The 17,817-nt window shown below is 38.3% G+C and overlaps 2 protein-coding genes across 3 annotated transcripts in view; both read left to right on the top strand.

The window, feature by feature from the left end:
* Positions 1-17,817, top strand: part of spata22 (spermatogenesis associated 22) — a 277,137-nt gene that overhangs the window by 77,280 nt on the left and 182,040 nt on the right. The gene's annotated exons all lie outside the window — the stretch shown is intronic.
* Positions 1,929-11,859, top strand: cnih2 (cornichon family AMPA receptor auxiliary protein 2). Its single transcript, XM_079355583.1, has 6 exons — positions 1,929-2,186; positions 5,537-5,605; positions 8,837-8,884; positions 10,213-10,325; positions 10,408-10,551; positions 10,729-11,859. The coding sequence occupies exons 1-6, from the start codon at positions 2,106-2,108 to the stop codon at positions 10,754-10,756; spliced, it is 483 nt and encodes a 160-aa protein (XP_079211709.1). The 5' UTR covers positions 1,929-2,105; the 3' UTR covers positions 10,757-11,859.

Consider the following 17,817-nt stretch of genomic DNA (forward strand, 5'->3'; position numbering starts at 1 on the left):
TGTAAACTTATAGAGTTGTCAAGGAACAATTTACAGATCAACTTGGCAAACCAGCATTGGATGTTTTTGACATAGGATGAGACAGCAACAACATGAATTAGATGGCACTAAAATCTGTTCAGTCATAAGAAGAGGTGGTAGAGTAAAAAAAAAAGTGGAATTGAGCTATTTCATGGACGTTCAGTAAACAGCTAATGGAGGGGAGGATGGAAATTGATGAGAGGTGATTGAGAACGACTCCCCTTTAGAATCAGACTCACATTTCAAAAAATGACAGATGACTGAAGGAGAGGGTGGAAATGAATGACAGAGAGATGGATAGAGGTTGGAAAGAGAGAGAGAGAGAGAGAGAGAGAGAGAGAGAGAGAGAGAGAGAGAGAGAGAGAGAGAGAGAGAGAGAGAGAGAGAGAGAGAGAGAGAGAGAGAGAGAGAGAGAGAGAGAGAGAGAGAGATAGAGAAATGGATGCAGACAAAAGGAAAATGTACTTTCAGCCTGCCCTGCCCCCTCATCACTCCCTTGGGAACACGGGATTATGGAAATGTATAAAATGTGAGAGAGCGAGAGAGACTGATAGACAGGGAGGAGGAGAGAGAGGAGGAGAGAGCAAATAAGAGAGGGGGGGGAGACCGAGCGATTCTATTGGCTGACTCTTATACCTTCAAGCGTGATAGAAATATTTCTCTCCCAGTCTAAGAAATACAGTTAGACAGACGAGACAGCAGACTCAGGAAATATATTCAGGTTTTTTAGAGTGATGAAAATAAAGAGGACATTAGATAAGAAAAGAAAAAGGGTAGACAATGGAAGACTGGACTTATTAACTTAAAACTTCTAAGAGCTCTGGAGATTTTTGCTATAAACATCTGATGCATGCGACTTAATATGTAAATGCTCTTCAGGTTTCTACTTAAATTTCCGTCTTCTCATCCTCTCGAATTACATTTTTTTAACATAAGAAACCCCTCAAAAGACATATTTTTTTGGAGGATTCTGAGGGATGCGTCTGAGAGAAAGATGCAGAGCAGAGAAATCTGACATGGTGCCGACCCAAATTGACAGAAACGCGGACAGAGTGGACTGTTCAGGGGCTGACACGTCTACAACCAGACACAGGTATTCTTTACTCGATATAAAGACCAGTCAAAATATCGGTCCATGTTAAATAGATTTACAATAGCTATTGTTCTCTTGGCTTTTATTCTGAAGTCCTTGTAGATGCGTGCTATTTTGAACTATAAATGATTGTTTAGATTGAAAAAAAGTGTTATTGTTCTGTTTAACTGTACACATCAATTGTGGCAAACACAAATTTGCTTTGGGAGAATGTAAGTGTCTCTTGTTAAAAGCAATTCAGAAAAGCATCAGATTCATTTGGAGTCACTCGTTTCTCAAAAGTTTTAAATAAAACAAGTGATGTACCAAGAGACTGCCACTGTAAATGATGACCGATGTGTTTCTCTTACTAAAGTGTTAAATTCAATTTAGAAATACGTCCATGATTTAAAGCGACAAATGAAGTGAAAGCCATACAACAAACTGCTGAACTATCACAAGCCATAACCATCGTAGACTATACTCCTCACTGTGTTTAAAATCCAGTGTTCTGCTTAGTTTCAGCAAGAATCCTGTGCATATGTTGTCAGCGTGTCAGTCTCACTCTTTTTGGTTGGCATTTCTGTGAGGCAGAAAAAAAAAATGTGTAGGCTTTGTGTAAAGAGAAACTACACGGAGGAGGAGGAGACAGACATTTTGCCTGTCAGAGACTGAAAAGAGGAGCATCAGGCCAACAACACCCTGTGAACACACACTAAAGTGCTTCCTAAATCAAATTCAGGGAGCGAGAGAGAGGAAGTCCTGCTGTCAGACATTCAAAAAGAGACAAACAGTGGAAACAAGATGAAGAAAAAGCTCCTGCTGATTATTGATTGTTGCTAAAACTGAGTGTTTTACCCACCTTGACGATACTGGCTCTCAGAGGGAGAGGCACACAATAACCTCCTCTGACACAGGGAGGGACACCAGGCAACTGAAGAGTAGAGAGCAGAAAGGGAATTTCCCTTTCTCTCTCGCGACCCATCTCTTTGTCAGGCTGGCAGGCTCAGCCATGGCGTTCACCTTTGCGGCCTTCTGCTACATGCTCACCTTGGTGCTTTGTGCTGCCCTCATCTTCTTTGTCATCTGGCAGGTGAGAAGCACCACTGCACACACACAGCAGAAACTAAAATGGGCACATGTAGGGCCTGCAAATGTTCATCCCACACAGGCAGACAAACACAGCCACCTACACACAGTTTTGCAACACAAGAACAGCACACATACACCTCACTTAGGTGCTGTGTAGGTAATGACATGTTGAAATGTGTCAGCTCAGTGGGACTGCACTTAAATGTGACTAACATTTTGAATTACCCCCCCCCCCCAAAAAAGCCAGCAAATGACACCTACATTTCAAACACCTGGCTGCAAAGACAAAATGAGCTGGTACAAGATGAATGTTTAGTCTGGATAAAATGTTTCTGAGAGATTGATACTCGTATTATAACTTGTATAAACATTTTACAATTCACAACAAACAAACACTTGGAGAGTAAGCTTAAGAGCAGGTGGAGCACGACCTATGCTGACAAAATGTAACATTTTGTGTGTTTTTACAAATAATACAGCAACACACATGACAATATTTGTCTTTAAGGATTGACAGTCTTTACAAAATGTGGCTGCACGAAGAAGCAACTTCTCAAAGCAATGTGGAAGTGCAAAATCCTGCAGTTGGCCAAGTGTCCACTTGAGGCTGGCTGCAGAAGCACATGAAGTCACATTCACACCCCATTCAAAAAAGCCTGTTAACAGCAGAAATTAACATGTTTACAGCCTAATATAAAAAGGGCATTGATAAGCTCATGTTTTGATTGGCACACACTACACGTTGGAGAAGTTTCTATTTAATGAAGGAAAGTGTTATTCACAATAAGGCGTGTATAGCCATTTGTCAGGAGGCTTAAAAACCTGCTTCAGTCTTAACTCTTAGACTGTTGCTTGGTTGAGTGAAAGTTAGGCTGAGAAAGCATTTCCAATGAAAGCTGCTCAGACGCACATAAAACAAAAAAGAAGTTACTGTAGATTTTCATTTGTAAAAGCACCAGGATCTTCTACATTCCTGGGCCCAGAGCATGCACACTTACAGCACAGTAGAAGTTGTGTGGCTCTGATCTCTATTCATTCTAAAAACTATCTCTGAACTTGGTTTTAATTGCATTTTCTTTTTCCCTTGCTTGTCTTGTACTTATTCTCCTGTATTGTAAAATTGTAGAATTTTCCACCGTTTAGGAGCTAACAATTTCAAAAAATAGTGTGATGCTACATTACAAGGTTTGGCCACCATGTAAAATTGGTTCAAGGGTCGGCACAATTTCTAGTGGCATAATGCCGACCGTTCGCAGCCCCCTGCAGTAACCAAAGGGTAAAGTCACTCAGGCTTCATCCATTATTATTTACTGTCTACACTCAGCTGAGCTCCAAGATTTCCTCTGTGACTGAGGAAGGGGCTCTGTTAGCAAACGAACATGCTGTACTCTGTTAAGTACTTTAACTTTACGTTTTAAACAAAAATCTTTTATTTTGACACACAATAAGCTGAATAACTCTGGACTTTATGTCTTAATTTGTCAGATTCAGTCAGCTGTTTTTGCAATGTTCTCATATTTGACTCTGGGTTTTACATTAGGCCTACTCTTGATGTAAAGACACAGCAATAGACAAGTCAACAAAAGCATAAAAGTGAAAAACAAAGCTGCTGTGTACAGGACTTTAGAGGTAGATACGTGTGATTATGAATTGAAGAGTTTGATTTTGATTTTCAGTAATGACATGCAATGACTTAAGTCCTGCTTGTGCTAATTATCATTTGTTCAATTAACTGCAGCTATTCTGACACTAACATAGATACCAAAAAGACTGATTCTGACAGGCTCCATCCCTCCACATTGAAGCAGCCTATGATCCCAGAGGTCTGACAATAAACAGCTTGTCACACTGTGTTCAGGCATCAGCAAACACCTCGAAATGAGTACAGGGAGGCTGCAAAACACGACAATAATAAATACCACCACAGACTATATCGAACCTGTCTGCTTGCAGCATTTTTAGAGAGGTTTACAGAAACACTTAAGCACTGCTGGATACAGGTGCAGACTGAACAAACACGTTGATCTTTCACCTTTACCTTTCTCTCCATGGAGACAGGAACAAAGTGAAATACTGAACACATCATTACAAATATAAGCCTTGAAATGACTAACGTACAAATTGACTCAGTGGGTGAGACTACATATGAGTCAGGCAGTGTGTGTCTGTGTGTGAGAGAGACGGTGGCGAGAAGCGTGCATGTCTGGCTCGGTGCTCAACCATGTGATTGAAACGTTTATCAAACCGATTCTGCTCCCCCCTTCACCCTGTCTGCCTCCACCCACGGCCACAGCACCCCAATTCTATAAGGCTCTCGACCAATCAGAGGCTTTATTCACTGCTCTAGTAACCATGGAGCCCACTGAGGGTCTCACCATGTCGCCATGGAAACTGCATCTGTGTACAACAGAGCTAAGTGTGAAAGAAGAGGATGGAGAGTGGTTCAGACTGGTACCGGGGAATGACCACCGGGAGTGTTTCTGTTTCAGACAGATAGACATGATCTCTCAGACGCTCATTTATCTACACATAATGCCAGATTCTTTACTGCTTTTAAATGGACCATCAAAGTGATGCTTTACTGTTTGAAAGCTAAACTAATGAGAGACCCAGCAGGTGGCCTTTACAACAAGAATTATCTATAGTTTTATTGGGCGATTAATCAGGAAGCTGGTGAGAAAAATGTCACCTCACAGGGAGCAGTCAAAGTGCTTTCAGAGTAGTATATTTGAGCAATGACATTGTTTTAAAGTAAAATCCATTTAACATGTTGTGTTTTACTCAAAAGAAGAAACAAAAGTATGGTCATATTAGACATTCCAAGTACCATAATCATAGTTATTACAAACACAACAAAGCAACATACATATTACATATTTTCTTTATATTGTCGTAACACTGTAAGATATTTGTTTACTGCCATCAAAGCTGTGGCTTAATGGGTAAACTGTTTAATACAAACTAATGTGTGGTTTCAGATAAGAAGCAGAAAACTTTCTGTCTCCTTGACGTTCAGAATCTACAGTGATAAACGATACAAATGCTGTGGGAGTTGAATTTCAGTGAAGTGAAAGAGCGAGGCTGCAATAATTATACATGTAATCGCTCGCCATTTAATCACCATGTGTGCTCGGGCAAAGTAAACAATGTAGCTGCAGCTGTATGAAATCCAGCCAGTGTGTGATCCTGTCATATGCTCCCATTGGCTTTGCATTATCACAAAGTTGTACCAAAGCCTGGGACTTGTGTAGTTAAATCAATATGTCTTCATTTGAGATACAGTTTGTCTTTTCATTTGTTTTCCAAAGGTTCCTCAATGAAAACAAACATGACATGTATGCTCTTTTTCAGATCATTGCATTTGACGAGCTCCGCACAGACTTCAAAAACCCCATTGATCAGAGCAATCCCACCAGAGCGGTAAGAACCCTGCTGTTTCACGTCTTTCAAGAAGGATCAAACCCTTCTCAAATCCTTTCGTTTCACTGTTGAGGGGAACCCTCGATGAGATTCACAAAGAGACCGAAAACAAATCGGGCGGTTTAATTTAAAAAAAAATATTGTGTATGTTCCTCAAATTCATTAACCAACAAAAACTGAATAAACAGACTGACTGAATAAAAGAAAAATGTAATTTTGTGAGAAAATCACATTAACCTTTCTTTCAATGGCTGTTGTCATACCGGAAAGGCAAATGTAATGTCATGTAAATTGCGGTTTTGTAGTTTTGGAATTAAATCTTACAAATGTTAAATTCAATCTCTACATTCATTTTTGAAAGGGACATATTTATACACCACTGAAAAGAAACCCTATTTAATCCGCACTTTAGATGAAACAGCAGCATCCAGCCAGTGTTTGTCTTGGACGCTCATTAAAGAGAGACTGTAGCAATCAACCGTCTGCAGACCTGACAGCTTGTCGGCTTAATCAGTTAAAAAGACTGATGCAAATGAAGCCGCTGTTCATACAATGAGGTACTGTGATGCCACCACAATAAAGGCACAGACACAGGATTTTACCTGTTTCTAATATGAAACAGACTTATTCCCCAGTGTGAACATGTATATGCATCTATTTTTATTTTTTTCATAAGATGTTGTGGTCCAGCCTTGCAGCATTATGTGTGCATACTTCTTTCATAATCTATCATAAAACAGTATTATCATGAGTCAATATGGAGAGCCATTATTCGTTTATTGAAATAACAGCAGCTGAGGATGTCTTTTTCACACATTAGCTAATGTTCTAGCAGTCATGTGAACCTACATCTGAACTGATGAGGAGTGGGAGAGGAAACTGCGAAAGCCGACTGTGGGAGTGTGGAGGAACGCCAGCTACAGGGGGGTGGACACAATAACGACAACACCTGTAAAATAAAATGCAGCTGAATGCAGACACTCTGCAATAAACATTTCTGAGCATGTTCAGTTTGATTTTTATTCCCATGCAGAGAAAGATGGAGAGCCATTTTCTCTGGCACAGCGTATGTGCATTATTAGCTTTGTGGCAGCAGGATTTCTGTTGAGGCTGCTGTATTGAATTGCACCATAGTGTTAAGGTGTTGTACAATCAATAATGAGCAGCCAAAACATGTCATCTCAGCTGATGTCAACATGTCACATGTGTTCAGAAAGAACATGATCAGACAGGATGTGATGCTCTCCGGCTCTCCCAAAATCAATAAACTGCACAAACAGACATGACAAGAGCCGCAGAAAAATACACAGCACGTACATTTGAGATGTTAGCAGAGAGCAACTCACACTCATTCAACTGCTGTTGACTACATGAGAGACAAAAGCAATACATACTGGTGAGCGAAATAGAGATTACATCAGGAAAAATTGAGAGTCTGGACAAGTGTTTCAAAACAGAGCCATCTATCACACTTACAGTGAAAAATGGAGACTTAGTAACAAGCACAATGATTGGCTGTTCGACAAAAAGGGACAGAAATATGTCCTGTTAAAATAAAAAGTGCCTTTTTGCTCCTGCATGTATTTTATTTTATAATTATATTTTAAAATAAAAACAGGACTTTTAACATTGCAATCACAACCCCTCTGTAATTATTACATAAACATGCTTGTGGGGAGTTATTTCATGATGCATTTAAAGTAAATATAATATAACATAGTTTTAACACATTAAGCTTGAAAGAGTGCAACAGAATGTGATTTCACACATTCCTGTGTTTCTGATTAATGCCAGAAGTCACAGAAAATATTTGTTACAAATATTGATTTGCATTTGCCAATATCCTCAGAAATCCTTTCGTTTCACTGCTGAGGGGAACCCTCGATGAATGTGAAAACATTGACACAGAAACCGTGTCTGCACATAACAGCTAGCTAGCTTGTAAGTTCTGTGCTTGGTGGGGCGAAAAACACAGTCAGAAAAACAGAGAAGCTCAATCCTCTAGTATCCGAACAGTTTTAACAATGCTTCAAATAGTGTACAGCAGCCTACCAGGAAGGTGTTCTCTCTACAATGTCAAGCTAAGTATCTTGGAAGCATACAGCAAGCAAAACAAGACCAATATTAGAAGCCAGAAACTCACAATTGTAAATAAACTGCGAGGCTGTCTGACCTGGAGGCTGGATGCTGTATAGCATTAGGGCAAAATTCAATTTCATGTCACAAGGAGAGGTTAGATTTTTTTGTCCACAGATTCATTAAAGCTGCAGTGTGTGGCTCCAAGTGGAGGAACCACTGAAATCATCATACTGGAACTGAGACAGATGGCTCAATATTTGTGTCTTTCCAGTTTTGGCTTTAAAAGATGAATGAAAATAAATAAAGTTTATGATGCATATATCAGAACCAATCCACCTGTCGGTTCTTTTATTTTGTTGCTTTTTAAAACAAAGTTATCTGGGTAGATAAACTACAACAACCCTCTAATGTACTTTGTTAGATAGTCAAATATCAAATCAAATATAAGAGTGCAGAGCAACTGGCTTGTAAATGGATGACTTCATTCTTTTCCAGGAAAAGGTTTAGTTTACAAGATAAAGAAAGATCTTAGTTGTCAATAAGGGTGACAAGTAGTTTTAATCTGCTTTACAACCCACATTGTTTGTTTTATGCTCAGCTGCATTAGATGTTAAGGTGGAGTTAGAAGCATGGCTTCTTTTTTTGCCAACATCAGGACTAAAGCGGTGATCTCCACTTTTTGCTAGCAAACTGTAACTAACAACCATTTTCACCTGATGTTATTTATTGAGCTATCAGGACAGCAAACAATCAGTTAACAGGATTTCTAAATTAAAAAAAAAAAAGATGTCTTTAATCTCACTGACATCTGATCTCCCTCCTCTGGGTTGAGACCTGAGGTCAGAAGTCAAAGGAGAATAATGACATATGGACAAATGTTGGATTGTTTGCTTGTAGAGCCTTTTAAGATGGACGGCCACACTACTGTCAGACAGACCTGAGCACATACTATTGAAATTCAACATGTTTGCATCCTGCATCAGCATGGTTTTCTTTTTAAATATTATGATGACACATCCATGTGCAGATCTTTTGAATAACACAGTAAATGGGTTTAAATCCTCTCTGCTTTGAAAATTTGTTTTCATGAAGAGGCTCAATAAGTGAAATAATGACATCTTAAGTAATACCTTGTTTTTATCCACTCCACAGAGAGAAAGGATTCTCAACATCGAAAGAATCTGCAACTTGCTTCGTAGAGTGAGTATAAGCTGTTTTTTCTTTATGCTGGAGGGTGACTCAAACTCAGGGGCTTCACAGCTATTTGTTGCTTTTCCCCTGTGAGGATGATGACACATACTGATTCATTTCACCTATAGTTCAACACACCAACCCTACATTACTGACACACAGTCAGAGAGAGAGAGAGAGAGAGAGAGAGAGAGAGAGAGAGAGAGAGAGAGAGAGAGAGAAAGTAGTAGTAGTATCTGTATCCCTGTGGTGTGTTGTGGAGGCCATTTTAAACTTGCATTTATTGGAAGCTGTCTAACAGCAGATTGTTGCAAAGAGTACTGCAGATAAGCTGAGATCATAACAATAAATAATTACAATGCAGCCAAAGATTTATTGTATGATGTGCGTCAACTCAGACTAGCTTTAGTGCTATGGTGCTTTATCGCAAACTTCTGCACAATCATGCACTGACCACTCTCAGGCCAGAACGCAACAGCAATCATATCATGTCTTTTTGCTTTTTCAGCATCAAACAGTCAACTTTAGGAACTAGCTTACGGACACTGAGGAGCATTTCAAAGCTTCAAAGAAATATTTCTCAATTGAGTTGATGGAGAACATAGCCAGAGTTTAAAGGGATACTTCACCCATTTACATGAAGCTGTGTATCATTAGAAACATGGTAGTAGTGTTTCTAATGGTAGTAGTGTCAACACTACTACCATGTTTCTAATGATACAAAGCTTCATGCAAATGGGTGAAGAATCCCTTTAAGGAAGCTTTAATATACCTGAATTTCCCTCGGGATCAATAAAGTATCTATCTATCTATCTATCTATCTATCTATCTATCTATCTATCTATCTATCTATCTATCTATCTATCTATCTATCTATCTATCTATCTATCTATCTATCTATCTATCTATCATATTATGGTAACATTAATCAGGTTGCAAGATGGTGAATGCTGTTTGTCTTTATTAGCATATAAGCAACTGTTTGTTAAAAGGCTTGCTAAACCAAGCTTTAAGTAGATCAAAGGTTGGGGCTGATGCTTACAGATTATTGATTCAGTGGTCTTATAGCGAGCTAGCATTTATCTTAATCTTTTGTGAACATGTATTCAGTTCTACTGATATCTGAAACCTGTCTGCAGGTGCTTAAAACTATATTTTCACTTGTAACGGCAGCCATGAGAACCAATAGCACCTTCTTTGTGAAGGTGTTTGCTTCGCAGACTAACATTAAATGTATATCACAACATGCAACACACAGCAGTTGCCTAAGTATGATTTTCTGATTTGAAATACCATCAATGTCTAACGAGACTCAGTGTGTGTATTCTGATTTTTAGTTGGTGGTACCAGAGTACTCCATCCATGGACTCTTTTGCTTAATGTTCATGTGTGCTGGAGAGTGGGTCACACTTGGCCTCAATATCCCACTGCTCTTCTACCATCTGTGGAGGTAAAGTTTTACAACCGATATCTGACCAGCTTCTACCACTATATTTAAGCTAAACCTCTTTGCTTTTTTTTTTTTTTTTTAGGTATCTTCATCGGCCGGCTGATGGATCAGAGGTCATGTATGATCCAGTCAGCGTGATGAATGCAGATATTCTCAATTACTGCCAGAAAGAGTCCTGGTGTAAGCTGGGCTTTTATCTGCTCTCTTTCTTCTACTATCTCTACAGGTACGTCCACATACAGAGTCTTTTCAACGCACTGCCTTCTTTTAAGTTAATATGATGCCTTTCAGATTTTGGCTAATTTAGCATGAATTTCTTAAGCTGCAAAAGAGGCAGCACAAATTTTATTTTTTTTTCTTACTGTTTATCTTATCTGTTGCCACGGTCTATTTCCTGCTGCAGTATGGTCTACGCTTTGGTGAGCTTCTAACAGACAGGGGATCTGGAGAAATCAAAGGAAGAAAATGTGTGAAAGACTCAGAGGAAAAATGGAGACATTGACTCTTGCTCTTGTATCGTATCCACGCCTTCACTGGCTTTTTTTCAAAGTCTAACCTTGGACGAGAGGCGATCAATCTGAGTGATAATGTGAATGTAATAGTGTTGCCTCCTTCGATTACATCTCTTGATCTTACATACTGCTGTTGGACTGCTGGACACTTTTTGGACTGAAATGAAAGAAACAGGACTTTCTAGCAGGTGTTTGTGTTGCCTTTGACCAATTATACTAAATACAATATATTTCTGAAGGGCTGGAGTTCTCCCATGCTGCTCTTAATGATCCAGTCCCTCAACTCACTGTGAATCTCCAAATACTAAGGGGCTGGAAAGAAAACAAGACGTCTGTATCCTCTGACTTAAAAAAAGGACTTAAAGCAGAAGTGTTTTGTGTTCAAGGTACAAGAACTATAAGAAACTTAAAATCACTGTAAAAAATGCAGAGGGTCTGGCAGGGCAGTAAGGAGGAAGATAAAAAAGAGATGGCATATAGACAATACAGCATCTCCTTGATGCCAGCTTCTGCCAAAATTCATATTTCAAACTGTTATGATAATGAAGCTTAATTCACAAGTTTGACTTTAAGGTTCTTAGCTTGTAATGTGCATTCACAATAAGTGTGTCCAAACAGTCAGAGCGTATTTTATGCTACATGCTACATTCATGCTTTTTAAAAAGCTTCATGTTCAGACACAAAAAGCCTAACGTTTGTATCTGAAAGACATTGTGCCAAATTAAAAAGTCTTACAGAAGAAGTTAAAAGAAAATAACTTAGGCTAGAGAGTGCTAAGGCACTTTAGGGCCTTTCTTTCTTTCTTTCTTTCTTTCTTTCTTTGACACTTGTTTAATTTTGGCAAAGTGTTTTTTAAAGTAGAAAATAACTTAGTTCTGTTGTATTTTTCAGTGTGCAGGGAGCCGCCTTATTCCTGTTTCCAGTGAGGTTTACTCTTACTCATCTGCATCTATACTATAGTCATTTTAGCACAGCGACTTTCTCTGACTTGACGTAGAATATAGAGAGCTCATGTACAAAAAGCAATTAAAAACAAGCTAATTAGCAATGTTACATGATTCCTGACACATATCGTTGGAGTGACATTAAATGTGTTTGTAATGTCAAAGAAAAGTAAATGAGAGGCAGATGAGACAATAATGACTTAATGAATATGACAATGTTTTCCATTACTTCAGAAGTGTAACAAACAGTGAGGTCATCTGTTGAGATGGGAAAGATAGAAGCAGGCAAAGCCTTTTCTCAGCTGGTACTGCCTTTGTTATAATGTGTTTATTAGTTTGACCCGTTCATAGATAATTGACAGCTCAAATGTGATTTTATAATCAGTTGAAAAGCCTGAAAACAAACTGTGATGTTTGTGATGAAATGTGTGTTTTATAAACTGTGGGACTCGCCTAAAAATGTCTTGAACACAACAGCCTAAGAAAAAAAGGGTTTCTAATCATGTTCAATGAGTCACAACTAAAGGTAGTAATTCATCATGAGCATCACAGTAACTGATCCATGAAAACCATTGGTGTTCAGGATGGGTTATGATTTTTAACTAATTTTGATTACAGAGATGTTACCATATTTAGATGTTGGAGTACATTTTAATTGTAAACATACATGTATGGTCAACAATTCAACATTAAAAACCTTAGGGATAACCCTAGGGATAAGGCTGGCACTGTCCTATAAGCAAAGTCAATTGTTAACCAATTATGTTGCATTGGGTTGGGTTGCAGAGCCTTTAAGATCCTCAAGCTTCTTGGGATTAAGACAACTAATAAAAGGCATCAAGAGTAGCTGATGTTGAGAGACCCTGACCCCACAGGTACCATCACTGGTGTTGTGTCCTTGCTAGATTCTACAGGTGTATGTTTAAACCTTAAGGTTGGAGGGCCACAGACAGTATTGGGAGACCACGTCATTAGTTTGACTAGCCTTTCGTTATCATCTCTTTTTCTTTCAATGACAACAACAATATTCTGATGGAGTGGTTTGGCGCTCTGGTGAGGAGCATGGATGTTCTGAGCACTTGGGTGTTACTTGGTCATGTCAGTTGTCACCAGATCCTTGATCTACACCACCTGCTCTCCCAAACAAGCGTTGGTTTTTTTTTGGACTGTTGGATCATCAGGCTAGTTTTTGCAGACTTTTCAGATACTCAGACTGCTCTCATTGTCTTAAATTCTACAACTTGGGACATTTCTTTTATGTCTGCCCTATTTGGGTGTTCATCCACCCCTTTCCCTTTCCTGTGTAACTCAGAAGGTCTTTTTACATTTTTCCAACAATTCTTCTGTAGAGTAGCCATTGTTTGGGTTGCTTACCCATGCATCAACTTCTTTTTCTCAGGCAGCTGCCTCTCAATGTTTTCGTGGTCGTCACCCTGCCTATTCCTGGATGTCACTGACATAGCAAAATAATAATAATAAAGAAACTGTTTGAATATACACCTGTATGTTTAAACTTAGACACCAGTAAATGGACTCCAGCTTGTATAGTCATGTGGAGTCATTGGGTGTTTTGGGTCTCTTAACATCAGACAACCTTTCCCAGGCAAGTAATAGTGACTTGAGCTTGTACTGTATAGCACTTTTCTAGTCTTCTGACTACACAAAGTGCTTTTACACCACATGCCACACCACACTGATGGTAGTGTGTGAAGCAGCAGGAGCAATTGTGTATTGGTCATGTTGCTACAGGAGCTGGGGATCGGACCCCTGGACCTTCTGGTTGAGAGACGACGACCCTACCAACTGAGCTACAGCAAAACTGTAGGCAACCCAGTTTTGTCATAACCACAGCTTATGCCATAACATTTAGTGCAATAGTTTGTCTATGGGCTTTTTAAAATAAGAAGCTCTGAGGCACAGCTCTGAGTGTATAAAAAAGGTTTTTCTACATGAGCACAGCTGCTTTCCATACATCTCGATGGTGATTTAACCTTTTGCCAGATAATTCCACAGGTTCTGAAAGTGTTACAATATTTTGCAAAAACATTAATTATATATCAAATTTCGAGATATACTGTATCCTCATATGAAATCAAAGTGTCACTTTTGATGGTTTTGAAATCATTTTGTCTACACTGCTTAAGCAGAGGTTGTTCTATATCAGCCCTTACATCCTGTGTGATGTGAATTTGAACCAAACTGCAACATTTACTTGACAAAGGCGACTTCAATAGTCTGCCAGTGTTCCTGGAAACGCAATAGACAGAACACAGTGTACCAAATGATGCTCCAATTTAATAATCACACAATGCTTAGACCTCAAAAGTCTGCCAACAGTGTGTGAGTGTCAAGTCTGGACAATCACTATTATAAAGCACAGGAACACGAGGAAGAGAGGATGGGAAATCTCATTTGAATGTCATGTAGTTGCTCTGAACAAAGCATTTTAGAAACCTGTATTTAAGTATAACTCTTTGTATCTGTCTTTTATACATTTATCATCAATGTACGCTACAGTAGATTTGGTGGATTACTTTATATTTATTAGGTTACACTCTGATGTACAGTTAATAAGCAGCAATTCTCATGCCGTATTCTAATAAAACAGTAATACCAAAAAGATCACGTCCACGTTTCTTATTGTCTGGATGTTTGGGGCCAGTATTTTTCCAGACTGTGTGAGGAGTTTTGCAGGTGGATGCTCTGCCAACTTTAGAGATGTTCTGGAGGAGACAAATATCTTTTATAAGCGAGAATACCAAGTGGTCCATTAGACAGAGTACAGAAGCAGAAGAGTCCCATTGAAGGCAGCTGTACTTCGAAGTGGTTTCAGAGACATTCACATGAGCCTCTTAAAAAGGACAGAAATAACTAAATTCCCTGAAAATGCCTCAATGATGTGAAAAGAGGTTCTATTGGAGAGGCAGGACAATGATGGTCTTTCATTATTGTCTGCACCCACAGAATATTAATATATCAAATTATCGTGTACCCAATGCATAACAAAACTAACACAGCAAGATATCACTCATTAAAAAACGTCTTTCCGGCTGTTACTAAGCCCATGCTTATGCTTAGTAACATTTCTTTTCTTTCAATATTAAATAAAAAAAATGCTGAAAATATTTCTGAGGCGGCTCAAGGACTCATTTAAAGTTTCTGTTAGGTTATACAGGTTATCCCATGTCAAAATAATGATATAGACAGAAAAGAGAGCAACAACCAGTCTTCAAGCTGCCGTTTCCCCTCTGTTTGAAAAGGACATTTTATTCCCCGCCGTCACCATGGAAACTAAATTGTATTAGAGATTTATTTTGACTCACTGAGGCTAAACAAAACAAAACACCATTCAAGGTAGCTTTCAATACACTTTTTTAAAAATTCATATGAAAAAAGATACAGTTCAATCTAGTGTCAATCATAGCTCTAATGCTTCCATGTATGACACCTGAAACACACACACACACAGTAAAGTACAAATCCATCACTCATCCACGCATGCACACACGCACACACCCACAAGTAAGCAAACACAAACAAAAATGCATGCACATGCACACGCACACACACACACGCGCGCGCGCGCACGCGCACGCACACGCACACGCACACGCACACACACACACACACACACACACACACACACACACACACACACACACACACACACACACACAAAATCACAAATACAGGTAATTTCAGCACATGCATCTGTTTCTCGTTCTGTCTCATCCCACGGTTCACACCGTTCACACTCTTCCTCTTCCAGCACCCTCCACCACCATAATTGTCTCAGCTCCTCTCCCTTCCCACGTCTGTGCTCTCTGAGAGCTGTTACCATGGAAACTGGCTACAACTGATGGGCCTTAAACGTCACGGTTGGCATACAAAATTGGCAAGTGCATGTATGCACATGCACATGCACATGCTCACACCATACACAATAACACAGTTCTAATTGTTAAGCCCATGCACACATTTAGCTCATTCATTATTATGCAAGGCACTCTAGGATGTTGAACATTAATACAGCGGTAAAGACGGGCACTGTCAGGATTTTTTTGGCCAATGCCACGGCAAAAAGTAAAATAGTAAAAGGAAAGTAAAGGCATAAGGCATATAAGTACACAAAAGTGAACTATTAAAATATAACACGATTTTATTACAAGAAGTAATAACATAGTTGTGTGGTTTGGTCACAGAATTAATCTTGTTTGAATATTTTATACATTTTATATATATATATATATATATATATATATATATATATATATATATATATATATATATGAATTTTTTGAAAGAATATTTCCCTTGCAGTCTTAATTAATAATAACTAAGCACAATAATTTTACACATCTGTTATGACTGGGACATTTCCCATTTTGTTGTTATACAATTCAAATGTTTCAGTCAAATGTTTGCTTTTAACACTTGAGAGCAGATTTGGTGTCTTACCAGAGCTCACTGTGTCCAAGAAAGCGTCAAATCTGTTCACACGTAAGTTTTTTTATATGGACTGTGGGTCTCCTGTCCAGACAGAGATGTGAGCATGACTCTTCTTCTACTCTTCTTCTCTTCTTCTTCTGTCAGCTGCTCTCATCTGTCTCAGCTGTCAGTCTCATTTATCAAACTATAACCAAGTAAACTACATGATGTTCATTACCTATAAAAATAAGAGCAAAGATTAACAAAATACTCCTAAAACAAACTACAATGTGACCGCCAAAATTGTTTTCTCTAAAAATAAAACCAAAACAGTTGTTTCATCTAATTTCTGTATTTTTCATTTGTCTGAGTCATCAATGTTGTGTAATTAATTTCCTGTTTAAGTGGTATTGTTTTTTTGTTTTTTTAAATATGACAGGTCCAATTAAAGGTTTTTAAGATCAAATCGCAGTTCATGTTTAATGAATAGAGCCCTGCAGCCTTAAATCTGCTGTGCTCTCTTTGTGCTTAGTAATGATCATGACGGGGTCTAATTTTAACCCAGACTACTTAAATATTGATCATAACCAAGGTCAAGGACTGTTATACTTTCAATGAGTAGTAAAGGTGACATCAACTTTTCTCAGTAAAATCCTAAACTAATTATTGATGCAGTTCACAAAAAGAATATATTACCTTTTGTTTAGAAAACATTACATTATTTGGAAAATACCTCATGTTGGTAATTTAATTTGGGTTTTGGAGTTAGTGTTAGTTAGTGCATTTTCTTTTGAAGCAGAATGAGGATCAGAAGCCCTGAACGGTTAGTTTGGATCCGTGGTAGAAAATGATTGAGAGTCTTTTCTTTAAATTATCAGTAGAAAGATAAAAGTACTCAGTCGGAGACATTAATTGTGTATCATGGACAAAAAAGTATATGAAACTATGTACTCAGTGATATTGTAAAAATATGTTCTTATTTCTATATATTGTTTTTAAAATGTATTTTTGAAAATTGTCAAAGGTCAAAATAGACTTTTAGTTTTTAAAACACACGCACACAAACACTTAGATTACAAGTGAAATCTGAAATTTAAATACAATAAATCCTTGGTTGTTTATATCGCTTCACTTGGGTTTGAGTGACACTAAAATCAAATACTGAAGTGATTTGTGATTATTTACTGCCTGATGACATGGCTACAGTCAAAGTATACAGAATTTATTAAAACCTATGTTCAACATGAAAATCCAAAAACCAACTGACTGATCTCTTATGAAACAATAGTTTAACAACAACAAAAGTTATCACACATTTCTACACATAAATATGAGCAATAGTTTGAGCTGTAAAACAAAGTATACACGCAGTATACACACAACCACATACATTATAAGCTTCAGTATACACACTGGCCAGCACTTTGTTTCTAAGGTTCCTTAACTGTTTACAGGTCTCTTTTAACCAACACGTTTTTCTCTCCTCACAGGTTATGTACATTATGCTATATAAGTTTTAAGTCTAATTGCTAATGCTAACTGCACAGGTTTAACATATAATTATGTTTACTCTTAGTCACATAGGGGCTGCTAAATCTTGTTTGGGGG

Source organism: Symphodus melops (assembly GCF_947650265.1).
Source record: "Symphodus melops genome assembly, chromosome: 11".
NCBI classification, from domain to species: Eukaryota; Metazoa; Chordata; class Actinopteri; order Labriformes; family Labridae; genus Symphodus; species Symphodus melops.

Coding starts and splice junctions, on each gene's coding strand:
- cnih2 (XM_079355583.1), top strand. CDS start 2,106: ATGGCGTTCACCTTTGCGGCCTTCTGCTACATGCTCACCTTGGTGCTT. Junction 8,885..10,212: donor TCTGCAACTTGCTTCGTAGA/GTGAGTATAAGC, acceptor TCTGATTTTTAG/TTGGTGGTACCAGAGTACTC. Junction 10,552..10,728: donor TTCTTCTACTATCTCTACAG/GTACGTCCACAT, acceptor TTCCTGCTGCAG/TATGGTCTACGCTTTGGTGA.